Source organism: Nicotiana tabacum, chromosome 19 (genome assembly GCF_000715075.1).
Source record: "Nicotiana tabacum cultivar K326 chromosome 19, ASM71507v2, whole genome shotgun sequence".
NCBI classification, from domain to species: Eukaryota; Viridiplantae; Streptophyta; class Magnoliopsida; order Solanales; family Solanaceae; genus Nicotiana; species Nicotiana tabacum.
Genome location: NC_134098.1, coordinates 93,880,986 through 93,899,965, shown reverse-complemented (window position 1 = coordinate 93,899,965; position 18,980 = coordinate 93,880,986). Strand labels below are relative to the sequence as shown.

The 18,980-nt window shown below is 38.6% G+C and overlaps 1 protein-coding gene and 1 pseudogene across 2 annotated transcripts; both read right to left on the bottom strand.

The window, feature by feature from the left end:
• Positions 1-205: 205 nt before the first annotated feature.
• Positions 206-881, bottom strand: LOC107812590 (agamous-like MADS-box protein AGL62; annotated as a pseudogene).
• Positions 882-1,882: 1,001 nt separating this feature from the next.
• On the bottom strand, positions 1,883-18,816 carry LOC107812591 (aspartate--tRNA ligase, chloroplastic/mitochondrial). Of its 2 annotated transcripts, none has more exons than XR_012702856.1 (15): positions 18,320-18,816; positions 17,374-17,517; positions 15,694-15,803; positions 13,795-13,906; positions 13,535-13,606; positions 13,065-13,156; positions 12,702-12,822; positions 6,162-6,284; positions 5,478-5,673; positions 4,956-5,143; positions 4,766-4,837; positions 3,449-3,547; positions 3,266-3,346; positions 2,544-3,176; positions 1,883-2,396 (listed from the first exon to the last, which is right to left on the bottom strand). XR_012702856.1 is itself a non-coding variant. In XM_075238206.1 (15 exons), the coding sequence occupies exons 1-15, from the start codon at positions 18,812-18,814 to the stop codon at positions 2,227-2,229; spliced, it is 2,133 nt and encodes a 710-aa protein (XP_075094307.1). In that variant the 5' UTR covers position 18,815; the 3' UTR covers positions 1,883-2,226. The 2 variants fall into 2 exon arrangements, 1 of the variants encoding a protein (XP_075094307.1); XM_075238206.1 differs by having other exon boundaries at positions 3,119-3,176; positions 18,320-18,815.
• Between the last annotated feature and the right edge of the window lie 164 nt (positions 18,817-18,980).

The following is an 18,980-nucleotide window of genomic DNA, read 5'->3' as shown; positions in this document are numbered from 1 at the left end:
TTGAACTCTTTGAATTCCTAGTAACATGAACTATAACTAATGATCATTAACAAAAGACACACACATCGGATAACTCAAATGGAAAATGAACTTAATTAGACGTTTATAATCAAGCTTTTAATAATTAAGCATGTTATTTTCAAAAATTCAATTATGCATGCTAGGTTTTGAAGTCCCGGGATTTCCTGGAATGACAGTCGAACTACTAAGGAACTTCTGAAGAAGTACATCCACAAGCCCTGTTAGCAAAAGGCGCACCAAAGTTGTGTCTTGAAACCTTATTTTGAAATGGAAAAGAGCCATAGGAAGATCTTGCCCTAGCACCAATAGGATCCAAGGCACTTCCAAAGGTGAGAAATGGGAATGCATTACTAGTCACCATTTGTTGGTTTTGTGCCTCTCTTTCAACTTTTTTCTTTATGCTTTCCATTGCCTCCTTCAGTTGTTGCAGTTGAAAAAAGCTAAGTTCTTTAATTGGAGCTTCCCACCAATGACTGTTATCTCTCTTCCTTGCTTGTAGGGCTTCTCTGCAATTTTTTCCCATTTGGAGAATCCCCTCAATGTTCGTGAACTCCATATTGAGATCACGGACACTAGCATTTCGATGAGCCACAATGAGCTGGTTATGGCCCATTATTTGGTTGAGAGTTCCTTGTGAGAAACCTATCCACTACCAAATCCACACAAGGGTGGCCAAATGAGTAAACTTTCTTGCCCGGGGAAGATACCACAATGGCGACTTCAGCACCACATAGTGTACAAAGGTCACTAGCCTTCTTGAAGAGACCAGCATGACGCTTAGAGAAAGTCACTTGTAAATTACTCTCGTTCTGCATCTTCACCATATCAACCTTTTGGCGACCCTTACTCCTTTTTGCCATGGCTAATTAAACACTCGGGATTTGAGAAACAAAGAAATTGGTGATTTTGAGTCTCAACACCAAGAGCTTTACGTAAGAAACTGTTATTTTTCATTCTCATTGTAATTGTTTTAGGTAAATGAATTCAAATAACTTGGGAGTCTAGAAACTTGTGTTCTTTCTTTTTTATGAAGGAATTGAACCAAACCCATTTTGCCTCCATTCTTTGTTTCTTTGTCTCGACTGCGCTAGTCCTTAATGATCATAACTAGACAATACATACTTTTATTAATTAGAATTATATTATTGGATTGCACTTGACCACCATTTTATAATTTGAGAACAAATTGAAGAAACGTATTAAAAAGAATATATTAAATAATCAGTATAACCTTTTATTTAATAACACGACTTTTCGATTTGATTCAAAGTGAACAATAAGGAAATGAAATGTATATCTAATGAGTTTATATATATATATATATATATATATATATATATATATATATATATATATATATAAAGAATATATTAAATAATCAGTATAACCTTTTATTTAATAACACGACTTTTCCATTTATGAATAATGTTTCAACAATAAGGAAATGAAATGTATATCTAATGAGTTTATATATATATATATATATATATATATATATATATATATATATATGTGTGTGTGTGTGTGTGTGTGTGTGTGTGTGTGTGTGTGTGTGTGTGTGTGTGTGTGTGTGGGCATTTAGATTTATAAAAGTTATAATTTATTTCACGTTAAAGCTTAGGTTTTTTATTACAAATTCTTTTATTTGTCGTGAGTATTAGGATTAGGATTAGGATTAGGATTAGGATTAGCATTAGGATTAGGATTAGCATTTTATGAGGAAAAATAATACTCATCAGCAACGAAAAATAATACAAAAGAAAAAAAAATTGACAAAATCCTAATCAAGTGAAATAAAAAAGATCGAAATTTTACTTTAATACTCGGGCAAGACAACAGTATAAGTCAACTTCACCAAATATTCCAAGGTCAAATAATTATCTACATTATTAAAAAGACTCGCTTTCCTTTATCAGTATGTCAACAAAGCAGATATTCAGAAAATCAGAGTAACATCTTTACTCTCAGCTATGAAAACTGGAACCTAATGATTTTGGTGCTACAATGTAATATTTCAAAGAAACTGTGGGGAATGATGGCGCCTTTTCTACTTGCAATAAAAATTGTTTAGGATAACAATGTCGCCATAATGACAGGGATTTCCTCCAACATCTGTGGACTTTACCCCTGCCCCAGCTAGCCACCATCTCCTTTTGATTTTCCAATTTTTCCAGTACACAGTACTTTCAAAAACAAATCAAGAACCTACATCTTCTGTAATGAAAGATCTTTAAGCTGCTGTGGATCGACCTCTGATGGTGAACGAGTAAGGGCACATTGAGCAGTTGTTGTCTTTGGAAAAGCTATAACATCCCTGATGGAATTAGTGCCAGCCAAGAGCATCACCAATCTATCCAACCCATAAGCAATTCCTCCTGCAACAATCTCATATTTTAAGTACCACCCACACGAACCAAGCAAGATTTTCTCAGGCCAAATAACATCATAATAGAAACTATAACCCTGAAGAAGCAACTGCTCTAAAAATAGTTTAAGGAATTAGGTAAGATCAGGACTGTTACCATGTACACCAAGGAAATTTCCTGGGGAGAAAAGCTCCAATTTCGTTCCAGTTCAGGTTTGAGGTTCCACTTTAGAATCAATAGCAGTAGCTGTCCCTTTGGCTACAAAGGGACAGATCTATTCCTCAAGGCCAGGGGTCTAGGACTACTTCATCAATGAATGCCATACCGAAAATCATGAGAAAAGATCACCATGACATTATAGAAGTTTAAATCCAGCTATATCTGTCATAGCGGATAGGGAAGGTAGTTCTTCATAATATAGTATTCACATAAAAACCAAGAGGTTGTGGGTTGCTCTAGTGGTGAGCACCCTCCACTTCCAACCAAGAGGTTGTGAGTTCGAGTCACCCCAAGAGCAAGGTGGGGAGTTCTTGGAGGGAGGGAGCCGAGGGTCTATCGGAAACAGCCTCTCTACCCTAGGGTAGGGGTAAGGTCTGCGTACACACTACCCTCCCTAGACCCCACTAGTGGGATTATACTGGGTTGTTGTTGTTGTTGTTGTATAAAAACTCTGTAACATTTGATTAGCAGAACAAATAAAGTGTCAAACAACAGAAAGAATTCAGCAATACCGTGAGGAGGAGCACCCATGTCCAGAGCCTCCAAAAGATAGCCAAATTTTGCTTCAGCCTGCCACAAACAAAAAGAGTGCATATCTGGAGTATTCTATAAAACTGGACAACCACCAAATGCAATGCAAACCAAAGGAGTCAGCTTACCTGTTCTCGGGAAATGCCAACAATATTGAGAACCTTCTCTTGGACTTCACGCTTGTAAATTCTCAAGCTTCCTCCACCAATCTAATTCAAGATGTAAGGTAACAACAGAACATAATTTATCTCCATCACATTATTACCTTCTCTCACAGAAGCAACTAGTAAAGAGAGCATGAATTCATGTACCTCAACTCCATTGTAAACCATGTCATAAGCTAAGGCACGGGCAGAAGAGAGGTCATTTATATCGTCTGGATTAGGTGCGGTGAAAGGATGATGCAAGGCCTGTAGGAAAATTGTGGTCACTTCACTTAACGAGATATCATAACCGAGAAACAGATTAGTCTTTGAAATATGCCACTAAAAGGGCAGCCCGGCGCACGAGGTATCCCGCGTTCATGCAAAGTCCGGGGAAGGGCCGCACCCCAAGGGGGTGTGATGTAGGAAGTCTACTCTAATGCAAGCATCAGTGGTTGATTCCACGGCTCGAACCCGTAACCTAAAGTTCAGACGGAGACAACTTCACCGTTACTCCAAGGCTCCCCTTCTTGAAAAATGCCACTATTTGATTGAAACAACTTAAATGCAAAATCAAGGATATCCTTACTAGATCAGTCCAAAGTCCTAACAATTAATGTAAGGCACTAAATTCGCTCATAATCTTCAAAAGCAGCGAAATACAAATTTCTAGAATCTTGGGTTGTTGTCACATTTCTTATTCAACAACAATTACGCCTCAATCCCAAACAAGTTGGGCCGGCTATATGAATCCTCACTGACTATAATACTCCATTTAAATCATCTCATGCCAATATTATGCTACTGGTGAGAGTTCTAGAGGTAGAATTCGTGATTGGTATGGATTTATTGACCTGCGCCTTCTAGATCTTGATATGTAGAGTTTTGAGGTACTGAAAAAGGAATGCATACTAGAGAAAATCAGGGTAGGATCATGATAAACTATTTTGGCCATTGAAAACATGAGGGTTGTATCTCTCCAGCTAGTAAGGTTGTAACAGGTAAGAGCAATACCACATAAAATAATTGTGAAGCTCATATTCACCAACAAACGAGCCAAGTATGCGGTAGCATTAAATGTTCTTTTTAGTCTATTAAAGCAGTAGCATTATATGTAAACATTGAGATCTTTTGGTGCTCTTTAATCCTTTCCTTTGATAATTAAACATTGAGATCTTTTGGTGCTCCTTAATCCTTTCCTTTGATAATTAAACATTGAGTTCTTCCGTGATTTTCTTTCATGGACCTCTTGCATCATTAAAAGGGCACTATACGGCTATACCTCACAATAATAAAGGACACCTTGGGCTCGCTTATTTTACTTCTATACGGCTATACCTCACAATAATAAAGGACACCTTGGGCTCGCTTATTTTACTTCTCTTTGATATTCAAAAGTAAACCACCTAAGGCCAAGAAGCAAAATGACTGATGGACTAGTCGTGCACATATATCATGGAAGATAATTCTAGGCACCATACATACCTCAAATCTCTGTTCTGAATCATTCCACTCAAACATTGGAAAGTCAGTCACCCAGAGTATTGAATGCCTGGACTAGATATACAAACAAAAGAACGTTGGACATTAGGACATACAAGATGCTAGTCATGAACCTAGCTCTTCTACAGATAAACACATCATGTTGACCCAATTTTGGTCATCAGAAACTTACATTGTCAATTAAACCCAATTCGTGTGCTACATATGTTCTCAGACGATCCAAAGTTTTATTGACTTCTGCATAGTGACCAACAGCAAACAAGATAAGATCATCTGGTACCGCAGACAACTGATTCAGCAATTCCTCTTTCTTTTCCGTATCCAAACTAGAAACCAGCTGGGGAATCCCTTCAATGCTCCCTGAGAAATTTCAAATAACCAATATAAGGCAAGAGAGAAACTTTTCTGATAAGTAAGGCAAGAGAGAGAAACGTGAAGGTACATCCACATAAAGTGTAAGGTCTTGAAGCCTCGATATGGCCCACACCCTGGACCTAATTTTTCTTCTTCACACTTACTTGGAAGCCATGGATGTGTAAATTTTGTGGGGGAGGGAAAGAACTGTTTCATTTGTATGGCAATTATTGAGAAAATCCCTTCATTGCGGGAAGTGGACTAACCCCACAAAGTTACTAAACTTAAAGAAGAATTTCATCTAAGGCTAAAAGAGAACCATAAGTAGAACTTTCATTACCATCATTCAAGACCTTTAAAAAAGGCAAACCCTTTGCCCCAGATTTGATTGCTTCTTTACATATGTCGCCTTTCTTCAAAGAAGTATTTGAATAAGTTTTTGTCCCAGAAGGCACACATAAGGCCTTAATAATTCCTCCACTTGCTAAGGCATCTGAGAAAACCTTGAATGTGGAATTGGAGAAAATGCCGGACACCTGGATGTGAAACAAAACAAGGATCATCAGCAACACTGCCAAATCCAAACTAAGGGTGGTATCATAAATGACATACTTGGTTAAATTTCTTCATATGGAGCACCTATGCAGATAATACAACTATATAGACAAGGAGCGGAAGTTGCAACGCAGAAGCAGTAAGCTTGTAGACTAAATGCTCTTAACACAATCAGTTGTACAGAAAAGAGCAAAATCATTGTGAAAAAGGTAAATTCAGATATACTAATTCAAGGCAAGTGAATTGGGTTGTGCTCGAACTTAATTGGTATGATCACCTCCAGCTCCCCCCACCCCACCCCTGAGCCCTAAAACAAAAGCCCCAATCCAAAAGAGTAAGAGAAAGAATAAGGTATGTCAACAAGACAACAAATACATGTCCATTATAGCAAGAAAGAAGAAATACACTGTCAAGACAAACAGAAACAAAGAAGAGCAAAGATCTATATTGGAGTCTGCAGAAGAATTACATCTCTCAATTCGACATCAAAACGAGTATCTGGTCTGTCTGAACCATATCGACTCATTGCTTCAGCATATGTAAGCCTTGGAAAAGGATTTGGCAGTTGGACACCTTGGATTTCCTGAAAAACCTGCAACAAAAGATGTGACCATGCATCACTTGTTTTGAATTTTTTTCCTGGATAGAAAGGTAAAAGTTTTCACTTGCTTTGAATCTTTTTACCGTGCAAAGACAAACTAAGTCTATCGGAAACAACCTCTCTACCTCACACAAGATAGAGGTAAGGTCTTCGTACACCCACCCTTCCCAGGCCCCACTTGTGGAATCATACTGGGTATGTTGTTGTTGTAAAGACAAACTAAAAATAAGGACATCATTAAGTACTTTAGACAAATCATCCCATGAATTTCTGACAAGACACTCTTTTGGCATATGAATAGTCTGCTTAGCAATTTTTAAACAAAATTGTATGACGTCATTCCACCTCATTCTAAACACTTGAAGTTCTAGATAGAGATCTTGGCCAAAGGAGCCTCCAAAGATAAATGTCTTAAACACTCAGTGCGCCATGCGGGACTCGAACAACTATAACCACCACCAGTATTTAACATCATTTAGTTTCTTTGCTCAGCTACAAGACATGTTTCTTTGGTCAGCTACAAGACATGTCACATAAGCATAAGCACACAACTTACAATCTTTGAAGAGTGCTAAAACTTGGAAGAAAGAAAAGAGGATAGATTTTGTGCTAACACAAGTAATACCCATGTGCCAGTATTGACTGATAAGAATGCATGCCAAACCCATGTTCAAGTAATGCTGACAAAAGATAAAGACTTTGAGTTTTCACTTTCCACTGCATATCAAAGCTCACATATTTCAAGAAATGTAGCTATATATCCCAGTTCAGCAATTATACCCACGTCTCTGCAAAAGAAGATGCTCAACGCACACTAAATAGGGGGGAAACCAAAAAATAAACCCTACAGCAGCTTAATATTTTATTGCATATCAAAGCTCACATTTCAAGAAATGTAGCTATATATCCCAGTTCAGCAATTATACCCACGTCTCTGCAAAAGAAGATGCTCAACGCACACTAAATAGGGGGGAAACCAAAAAATAAACCCTACAGCAGCTTAATATTTTATTGCAGGAAAACTTCTGTTAAGATACACACAAGGCTGTAGCTACTTTATGTGTAATGTGACTAAGGTCCATAGGTCAAAGTGTCCGAAGTCAGTTGACCGAATCCGGGACGTATCCTGCTCCCTAGGATTGACAACCATACACCCTAGGATTGACACCACATGTATATTTTGGTGATTTTATAAATAACTAATATAAATGCGGCAATCCTTTCACAGCTTTGTCATCTCCAGCATCTCTGGAGAAATGTATTTCCCCATAGGCATGTCCATGTTGCATAAATTCTAAGATAGTGAAAGTGTTTCCCAACAACTTGAGATGCACTACTGTAGGAAACACTTTCTCCAGTAATCTGCCTTTTACATTGTTAATTTACAGCATGTATATAGTGTAGTATTGTCCCACATTGGTAGAGGAGTAGTATGTCCTTGTATAATATAGCTATAAATAAGGACCTCTTGTGTAGTATTATTCATTCATCCAATATCAATAACATATTTTCTCCCGTGCCTTCTCACATGGTATCAGAGCAATTGTGAGAGACTTATCGCTGTGCATAAATTCCAGCGATTCCGGGAAAGAGAAATCAGTATTTTTTTTAAGGTTGTTTTCTATCTGCTTCATTTCTGTCAGTGTTGTGCAAAATCCAACACTACCACAAGAGTCGTCACTGTCCGGCGACCAAACCCCAGTGAACAACTCCGGCAGAAGCAGCCTCACGCGTACGACCACTTCCGGCCATTTTTTGAAAATCTTCCTTCAGAACAGTTGGGTCGCCTGGTAATTCCGATCCTACCCCTACTGTTTTCATTTCATTCCGACAACTTTGAGTTTTTTCCGGCAGCTACAGTACTATTCCAACAGCTACAGTAGATTCCGGCAGCTACAGTTTCAGTATTCTGTTTCTGTGTTTCCGTACACTGTTTCAGTGGATTACAGTTGATTCTTTCTCCTATTTGGCAATAATTTGCAACAATGTCTTTGGGATTTGATGCTTTTGGGTCTAGAAACATGAGTTCTGGAAACTCTAGTGCTATTATTACCTCGGAACCTTTAATGGGAGGTTCAAACTACTTAGCTTGGGCTTCATCTGTCGAGTTATGGTGTAGAGGTCAAGGTGTTCAAGATCATCTAATCAAACAGTCTAGCGATGGAGATGAAAAGGCAATAGCACTTTGGGCAAAAATCGATGCTCAGTTATGTAGCATCTTGTGGCGATCTATTGATTCCAAGTTGATGCCCTTGTTTCGTCCATTCCAGACATGTTATTTGGTTTGGGCAAAGGCACGCACCTTATACACTAATGACATATCTCGCTTCTATGATGTGATATCACGGATGACAAACTTAAAGAAGCAGGAATTGGATATGTCTACTTACTTGGGTCAAGTACAGGCAGTCATGGAGGAATTTGAGAAGTTGATGCCAGTTTCGGCTAGTGTGGAAAAACAACAAGAGCAGCGACAAAAGATGTTTCTCGTTCTTACCCTCGCTGAACTTCCTAATGATCTTGATTCAGTACGCGACCAGATTTTGGCTAGTCCGTCTGTCCCGACAGTTGATGAATTATTCTCTCGATTACTCCGCCTTGCTGCAGCACCAAGTCCACCAGTGATCTCATCACAGATACTTGATTCCTCTGTTCTTGCATCCCAGACAATGGATGTTCGGGCATCTCAAACTATGGAGCATAGACGAGGAGGAGGTCGTTTTGGAAGATCTAGACCCAAGTGTTCTTATTGTCACAAACTTGGACACACTCGTGAAATGTGTTATTCCTTACATGGTCGTCCACCCAAAAATGCTTACATTGCTCAGACCGAGACTCCAGGTAACCAAGGATTTTCTTTATCTAAAGAAGAATATAATGAGCTCCTTCAGTATCGAGCAAGTAAGCAGACATCTCCACAAGTAGCCTCAGTTGCTCAGACTGATACTTCTGTTTCTGGTAATTCTTTTGCTTGTGTTTCCCAGTCTAGCACTCTTGGCCCATGGGTCATGGACTCCGGCGCTTCTGATCACATCTCTGGTAATATATCACTTTTGTCAAATATTATATATTCACAGTCTCTTCCCACTGTTACTTTAGCCAATGGATGTCAAACTAAGGCAAAAGGAGTTGGACAAGCTAATCCTTGTCTTCTATCACCCTAGATTCCGTTCTTTATGTCCCTGGCTGTCCTTTTAGTCTTGCATCTGTTAGTCATTTGACTCGTGCCCTCCATTGTGGTATATATTTTATTGACGATTCTTTTATTATGCAGGACCGCAGTACGGGACAGACAATTGGTACAGGACGTGAATCAGAAGGCCTTTACTACCTTAACTCACTCAGTCCTTCCACAACATGTCTAGTTACAGATCCTCCAGATCTAATCCACAGACGTTTAGGACATCCGAGTTTATCCAAACTTCAGAAGATGGTGCCTAGTTTATCTAGTTTGTCTACATTAGATTGTGAGTCGTGTCAACTTGGGAAACATACCCGAGCCTCCTTTTCGCGTAGTGTTGAGAGTCATGCAGAGTCTGTCTTCTCCTTAGTTCATTCTGATATATGGGGTCCTAGTAGAGTCAGTTCATCCTTGGGATTTCGTTACTTTGTCAGTTTCATTGATGATTATTCAAGATGTACTTGGCTTTTCTTAATGAAAGATCGTTCTGAGTTATTTTCTATATTCCAGAGTTTCTGTGCTGAAATCAAAAACCAATTTGGTGTTTCTATTCGCATTTTTCGCAGTGATAATGCCTTAGAATATTTATCTTCTCAATTTCAGCAGTTTATGACTTCTAAGGGAATTATTCATCAGACATCTTGTCCTTATACCCCTCAGCAAAATGGGGTTGCTGAGAGAAAGAATAGGCACCTTATTGAGACTGCTCGCACACTTCTAATTGAATCTCGTGTTCCGTTGCGTTTTTGGGGCGATGCAGTTCTCACAGCTTGTTATTTGATTAATCGGATGCCTTCATCTCCCATCAAGAATCAGATTCCGCATTCAGTATTGTTTCCCCAGTCACCCTTATACTCTCTTCCACCTCGTGTTTTTGGGAGCACGTGTTTTGTTCATAACTTAACCCCTAGGAAAGATAAGTTAGCTCCTCGTGCTCTCAAGTGTGTCTTCCTTGGTTATTTTCGTGTTCAGAAGGGATATCGTTGTTATTCTCCAGATTTTCGTAGGTACCTTATGTCAGCTGACGTCACATTTTTTGAGTCTAAACCTTTCTTTACCTCTGCTGACCACCATGATATATCTGAGGTCTTACCTATACCGACCTTTGAGGAGTTTACTATAGCTCCTCCTCCACCTTCGACCACAGAGGTTTCATCCATACCAACTGTTGAGGAGTCTAGTGTTGTTCCCCCTAGTTCCCCAGCCACAGGAACACCACTCTTGACTTATCATCGTCGTTTGCGTCCTCCATCAGGCCCAACTGGTTCTCGTCCTGCACCTGACCCTGCTCCTGCTACGGACCCTGCTCCTAGTACACCAATTGCACTTTGGAAAAGTATACGGACCACACTTAACCCTAATCATCATTATGTCGGTTTGAGCTATCATCGCTGTCATCTCCCCATTATGCTTTTATATCTTCTTTGTCCTCGGTTTCCATCCCTAAGTCTACAGGTGAAGCGTTGTCTCATCCAGGATGGCGACAGGCTATGAGTGACGAGATGTCTGCTTTACATACAAGTGGTACTTGGGAGCTTGTTCCTCTTCCCTCAGGTAAATCTATTGTTGGTTGTCGTTGGGTTTATGCAGTCAAAGTTGGTCCCGATGGACAGATTGATCGACTTAAGGCCCGTCTTGTTGCCAAAGGATATACTCAGATATTTGGGCTCGATTACAGTGATATCTTCTCTCCCGTGGCTAAAGTGGCTTCAGTCCGCCTTTTTCTATCCATGGCTGCGGTTCGTCATTGGCCCCTCTATCAGCTGGACATTAAAAATGCATTTCTTCACGGTGATCTTGAGGATGAGGTTTATATGGAGCAACCACCTGGTTTTGTTGCTCAGGGGAGTCTCGTGGCCTTGTATGTCGCTTGCGTCGGTCACTTTATGGTCTAAAGCAGTCTCCTTGAGCCTGGTTTGGTAAGTTCAGCACGGTTATCCAAGAGTTTGGCATGATTCGTAGTGAAGCTGATCACTCTGTGTTTTATCGGCACTCTGCTTCAAGTCTCTGTATTTATCTGGTAGTCTATGTTGATGATATTGTTATTACTGGCAATGATCAGGATGGTATTACCAATCTGAAGCAGCATCTCTTCCAGCACTTCCAAACTAAGGATCTAGGCAGATTGAAGTACTTTCTGGGTATTGAGGTTGCCCAATCTAGCTCAGGTATTGTTATTTCTCAAAGAAAATATGCTTTAGACATTCTTGAGGAGACCGGGATGATAGGTTGCAGACCTGTTGACACTCCGATGGATCCGAATTCTAAACTTATGCCAGGACAGGGGGAGCCGCTTAGCGATCCTGCAAGCTATAGGCGGCTGGTTGGAAAATTAAATTATCTCACAGTGACTAGACCCGACATTTCCTATCCTGTGAGTGTTGTAAGTCAGTTTATGAATTGTCCCTGTGATAGTCATTGGGATGCAGTTGTCCGCATTATTCGATATATAAAATCGGCTCCAGGCAAAGGGTTACTCTTTGAGGATCGAGGTCATGAGCAGATCATTGGATACTCAGATGTTGATTGAGCAGGATCACCTTCTGATAGACGTTCTACGTCTGGATATTGTGTTTTAGTAGGAGGAAATTTGGTGTCCTGGAAGAGCAAGAAACAGAATGTAGTTGCTCGGTCTAGTGCAGAAGCAGAATATCGAGCAATGGCTATGGCAACATGTGAGCTAGTCTGGACCAAACAATTGCTCAAGGAGTTGAAATTTGGTGAAATCAGTCGGATGGAACTTGTGTGTGATAATCAAGCTGCCCTTCATATTGCATCAAATCCGGTGTTCCATGAGAGAACTAAACACATTGAGATTGATTGTCACTTCGTCAGAGAAAAGATACTTTCAGGAGAGATTGCTACAAAGTTTGTGAGGTCAAATGATCAACTTGCAGATATTTTCACCAAATCTCTCACTGGTCCTCGTATTAGTTATATATGTAACAAGCTCGGTACATATGATTTGTATGCACCGGCTTGAGGGGGAGTGTTAATTTACAGCATGTATATAGTGTAGTATTGTCCCACATTGGTAGAGGAGTAGTATGTCCTTGTATAGTATAGCTATAAATAAGGACCTCTTGTGTAGTATTATTCACTAATTCAAATATCAATAACATATTTTCTCCCGTGCCTTCTCACATACATTATCAAATACATGCTGTTTTTTTAATTCTCGACCGAGCTTACTCCGTGCATTGACATTCGAAAACTATTTAACTAACCTTTCTAATCAAATCCTCATTGAGTTTCAGCATGTCCTCCATAGAAGTGAAAGCCATTTCCATATCCAGCTGCGTAAACTCAGGTTGTCTGTCAGCTCTCAAATCTTCATCCCTAAAGCACCTGAAAATTACACCATACAGACTAATGTGAGTCATAACTCACGGGGTACATGCTCATGCATACATTTTTTTTCTTTATAATAAGAATAAGATAACTACTCTTAGGTTTCGTAAAACTATATTGCTTCACACAGTTTTTAGCGATGAAAACGCCTGAGCTTTTATATCTGGATCACCATGAATTTTGCATGCAAGAGATCTGATGCAGAAATATCCTAAAATGCTATTATACACATGAAATACCTTGCTATTTGATAGTACTTATCAAAACCAGAGACCATTAGCATTTGCTTGAACAGCTGAGGACTCTGGGGTAGTGCATAAAATGTTCCTGACTTTATAACACAACCACGAAATAAGTTCCATGTCATGAAGAAATAATTGGAGAAAAAGAGTTTTCCAATTGAAATATGAGTATTGTCCATCAGAAAAAAATATCAGTTAGATGTAATGTTTTTTTATCCATCATAAGGGCAATAATTTTGGACAAGTTCTCATTTTGTTAAGCACAACTCTCCTTGTTCTCCATAAATGTATTTCACTTCAAAGGTAAAAGAGAAAGAAGAATAAATCAGAGGACTGGAGGAACAAGAAGTGTTATTTGCAAGAAAACTCGCTTCTTTTTGTACCAACAACCTTTTAAAAAAATGACAGCAAATAGAGGGACTGAATGAACACAAAAAGTGCCAAAACAGAAGATAAGTAAAGAGTACCTGAACTCTAGAAGGGACCAAATAATCACGAGCACCTTCAGGAGTAGATCTAGATAGTATTGGAGTCTCAATCTACCTTGTAACCATGAGAATGTTGGGGTCAACACTAACAACAAAAGCCACGAAAAAAAAAATAAAAAATAACAATGCAAACATTTTCATCAAAACCAGATAACCAGATTACCTATTCACAAAAGGAAGAAGAAGAAGAATAGATGTCCAAATTCTATAAAAATACAATTAGAGAGCAAAGGTATTACCTCGACAAAACCATGCACATCTTCTAGGTATCTTCGGAGAAGTTTCACTACTCTATGTCGCAAGATTATATTTGAGTTCATTTGTGGACGGCGTAAATCAAGGCATCGATATCTAAAAATGTGTACAAGATTAATTTCTAGCAAGAAGCAATGCATCAATGTAAGAACGGGGTCAAAAGTTTTAGGATAAGGAAACAGTTTCTGCAATGAAGAAAAGGATTGTCTTCACCGAACACATACAAGATCCAGAACGGATCAAAGATGATATTTGATATGTCCAAGAGAGCTGGACTACGCCCTTATCACATCAATACAAAAGCATTGGTAGAAAAAGAGACAGAAAAGTGAAACACAGGACTACAATGGAAAAAATAATGATTATTTTTTAATATGACAAACCAACACCCTAAACTTCCAACCTACGAGCCAAAAAGTAGCCCTTTCCACTTTGCTCTCTTGGTAACTCGCCTTTAGGTTGGAGGGGGAGGACCTTTACCATAAGGTTCTCTCTTTTTGTCCTTCAAAATTATAATGACTTCTAAAGCATTGTATTCTTCTTCAGTCATACTAACCTCACACCGGCTTTTAAATAGTGTAAAATACGGGCCTCAAAGACGGAATCCTTAATGGGTTGTTAACAACATGTCAATAACAGCATGCTCTTGTAAGTGTTAGAAACATTTTAGTGGAAGAGGTGAAGAACATCCGCTAGCTGCAAAATTACCCCATAGCAGGGTTGCCAGGGGTTACCATTGGCATCCATCAAAAGGGATGCTCATTACTGGAATCTGGTGATTGAGAGGGTCGAGAAAATCAGGAAGGTAAAAGGAACACATCTATTCCAAAAGGATTCAAAGAGATACTGATAAAGAACACTCTATCTGGTATTCCACCTACTACATGTCTCTAGTGCATATGCCTGCAACCATGGGCAATGGAGTCGGGCAAACTGCCAAGGAACTTTCTAAGGGAAACAAATAAGGAGTAAAGAAGTACCCACTAACAAATTAGGACATACTCACATCTCCTGTGAAGATTGGAACACATCTATTCCAAAAGGATTCATAGAGATTCCACCTACTACATGTCTCTAGTGCATATGCCTGCAACCATGGGCAATGGAGTCGGGCAAACTGCCAAGGAACTTTCTAAGGGAAACAAATAAGGAGTAAAGAAGTACCCACTAACAAATTAGGACATACTCACATCTCCTGTGAAGATTGGAACACATCTATTCCAAAAGGATTCATAGAGATACTGATAAAGAACACTCTATCTGGTATTCCACCTACTACATGTCTCTAGTGCATATGCCTGCAACCATGGGAAATGGAGTCGGGCAAACTGCCAAGGAACTTTCTAAGGGAAACAAATAAGGAGTAAAGAAGTACCCACTAACAAATTAGGACATACTTACATCTCCTGTGAAGATTGGAACACATCTATTCCAAAAGGATTCAAAGAGATACTGATAAAGAACACTCTATCTGGTATTCCACCTACTACATGTCTCTAGTGCATATGCCTGCAACCATGGGCAATGGAGTCGGGCAAACTGCCAAGGAACTTTCTAAGGGAAACAAATAAGGAGTAAAGAAGTACCCACTAACAAATTAGGACATACTCACATCCCATGTGAAGATTGGAAGCTTAGGAGTAAGGGACCTAAAGGCTTTAGCAAAGCCCTAATAAGAAAATAATTTGGGAGCTTGGCATTGAGGATCAACTGCTATGGAGGAAGGTCACAGCAAATAGATACGAGACTAGATGAGAATTAAAGCAAGTTCAAGGGAAGATAAGAATTTAGAATCCTGAAGCAGATCATGAGGTCGAATACGAAACATAAAAGGAAAACAAACAAAAGATTCAACAAACAGCTGTAGAAGATTCATTAGTTACCGCAATCTGATTTCTTCCTTAGCTGAATCTTTTGCATCGTCTGCAGTTGTTACCAAGAAGGGTAACTTCAATCTTACTGCATTCAACACCTGGACATCCTCTGCAGCAACCTGCGCGCATAACCAATTAGTGGAAATATAAAAACTTTGGTAAGCAACTGGCATATAAAAAAGTTGCATGACGGGATACAGTCAAAGCCACTAAACAGATCCAATCAATTAAGAAATAATTAGAAGATCATGAAAGTGAAAAGACAAACGTCCTTGGATGATAAGAACCTCAGCTTTAGAAATTTGACTAAGGCCCTTGTCCAGTTTCTGATTTAATTTGACTAGTAATACTTTGGTACTTATTCAGAAACTTAACAGCACTTTAGATTAGAGGTAAGGGTGGGCGTTCGGGCAGCTCGGATAGGATATGAAAATTTCGGTTTGGATATTCGGCTTTTGGATTGAAGAAATGACAATCCAAATGCAATTCAAATAAGTTCGGATTGGGTCGGATTTTTTAAGTTCGGTTTCGGATTAATCGGTTTGAATATTTTGGATTATTGGTTTTAAGCCTATAAGTTGAGACGTTTCTTCTTCTTACAAAAATGAACATCCAAATGAAGTATTCATGTTACATTGCCTAAAAAGTTCCTCATTCTCACTGCAATCATCCAAATAAAGTGTTCAAGTAATGAAATCATCATCAAGAAAATGCAACAGAGATATTAATAAGGCCGATAAGAATTAACAATAGTAAAACTATGTCCAAATAGAAAGTATTCTGACAGTAACTTAGTAATTAGTATTGAATATACGAGATAATATCTAATGGATAGGGTATTGGACTTATTACTACTATTTGACATGGATAATGGAGTAAATATAAAATATAAAAAAATTGGATTTTCAGATATCCAAAAATCAAAGTACTAAATCCAACATCCAATCCGAAATCCAAAAATTTTAAAAATTAATTCCGAAATCCAATCCGTAATCCTAAAATCCAAATCAAATATCCAAAAGATTCGAATTTTGGTTTGGATTTCGGGTTTGCCCAAATTATGCTCACTCCTAATTAGAGGTCAATTTATCCAACCGTAAAATGTATGCCATTTTTTCTTTCTCATTTTTTCAGCAACATTTAACTATTTTAGCTGCAATTAAGCTACAGCCTAAAAACCTTTACTAGTTATCACAAGTCCTAAAGTCCAATTACACCAATTTGATCAGTTCTATGGCATCCTGTTTGTTGTTTACCGTTCATTATGGAGAGATGTATGCATACAAGATGCTTGTACCATTGAACAAAATATTCAGATCCCCCAGCATAATATACTATGAACATGCCTCATGACAAAAGCAGTCGCCAGAGAAAGCTGGGAAGCTAATGGAAAAGCTCTACTTGACATAAGTAAGATTCTGCAATATCAGAGCCATTACAAATTGGAACGTCATGTAAACTCATTAAAAGCTTCATGCCTTGAGGATCTTTTATAAGTTTTTAAGGTAAATATAACTTTAGAAATGCCACATGATTCTCAATTGTTACGAGCAACCAATGAACGCAATTATATCAAGTAAAAAACTAAACTAATACTATAAATGAGGAGAGACAGAAGTTCGACACTCACTGAAAAAGATGGAAGAAGAGAGAAGTAATTGTGGTGAATCAAAAGTCGTCTCAAGTTACCTCTATCGTGCCAGTTTTCATCTTTTTGTTGACAGAGTCAGCTGGCCTAGGCCGAACAACACCTTCAATGGCAACTACATATTCAAGCCTCAGATCGCTCACAGCAGAATGAGCATCAGGAAAATCATCAGGAAGTGTCGTAATCTGAAATGAAGAGTTTCATCACCAGTTTAGCCTTAGGGTCTATCACTTACATCAAGAGAGCACAACCAAACTTTGAGAGACTACAATTTTCTACAGATAACGCTGCATAGAGAGAATAACTTGAGGAGAAATGACGTTTCCATAAGAAAATTGGGACATCAATTATTCAATCAACTTCGCATCAATTCAAAACTAGTTGCCGGTATATAAATACTGCTCTATTCAGATCCCATTTCATTCAAATACCTAACGGGTTCCTTAGAGATAACACAGCAACCTAAGAGATCGTCAATTTTTATAATGATACATAAAGATAAAAGCTTGTAAAGACGTGACATTTCCATATAAAAATCGGGAAAAAATACAATCAATCAAGTATGCCTCAAAAACAAATTGCATCATACATAAAGATAAAAGCTTGTAAATATGTCACATTTGCATATAAAGATGGGTTTAACAATCAATCGATCTATCTTTGCATCAATCCAAAAATAGTTGTGTCAGTACAAGAATCTTCTATATTCGTTCAGCTCTATTGTGGCCATTTCATTCAAATACTACAGGGGTCACTTAAAGATAACTCAGGCAAACTTTCAAAAGTGTCAAATTTCTATCATAATACATAAATAGAAGATCTTATAACATGTGGCGTTTCCCTAATATAACAATGGGGATAACAATAATCAACTAATCCTCAATAAAAAACTAATTTGGATTCTAATATGAATCATCTAAATCCATTCGGCTCAATTAGGGTCAACTTGCATTGAAATATTACGGGGGGGGAGGTGAGGGGGTTCACCTGAACAATTCCAGTTTGGTCCCTGAGGTTGACGAAAGTCAAACCACCATGAATCCGATGAAGGGCGACCCACCCGCAAAGCCGAACCCGTTTACCCACATCGTTTTCCGATAATTCACCACAGTATTGAGTCCTGCTAACCCATTGAAGGGTATCAGTAGTTGTAGGAGATAGAGAATTTTTGGTGCTAGGGGTAAGTGTTTCAACGGAAGTTAAAGGACCAGTGGCAAAGGCGGAAGAAAGCGTGCGGCTACTGATAAGTGAAGTTGGGGTAATAATAATGGGGTGGTTGTGGAAATTATTAAGGAAGAAGAAAGGTAGAGAAGTGAGAGGGGAAGGTTTTGAGCGAAGACCTATGGTGGGTAAGGAACGGAAGAAGAGGGACATGGCGAAGAACAGGGAAGGATTTTTTTGCTTTAGAGGTTTTACAGTTTTGTGGACAAGATTTGAGGTTTTGGAGCAGATTGAATTGGACCGTTGTGTGCGCTCATACATAATTCGGCTTATCCCAAGCGATTTATAAGTCGCATTAGCACAACGCGATATATATCTCATTAATGTAACGCGATTATAATTAAAATTGCAGATTAGTTGAATTTTCCAATCAATAATTTTACTACCACAAAATAATACATAAATCAAATATCATCATATAATTGGA

Coding starts and splice junctions, on each gene's coding strand:
- LOC107812591 (XM_075238206.1), bottom strand. CDS start 18,814: ATGTATGAGCGCACACAACGGTCCAATTCAATCTGCTCCAAAACCTCA. Junction 12,823..13,064: donor AAGTACTATCAAATAGCAAG/GTATTTCATGTG, acceptor TGTAATTTTCAG/GTGCTTTAGGGATGAAGATT. Junction 6,285..12,701: donor ATGAGGATTTGATTAGAAAG/GTTAGTTAAATA, acceptor CTTTTGTTGCAG/GTTTTTCAGGAAATCCAAGG.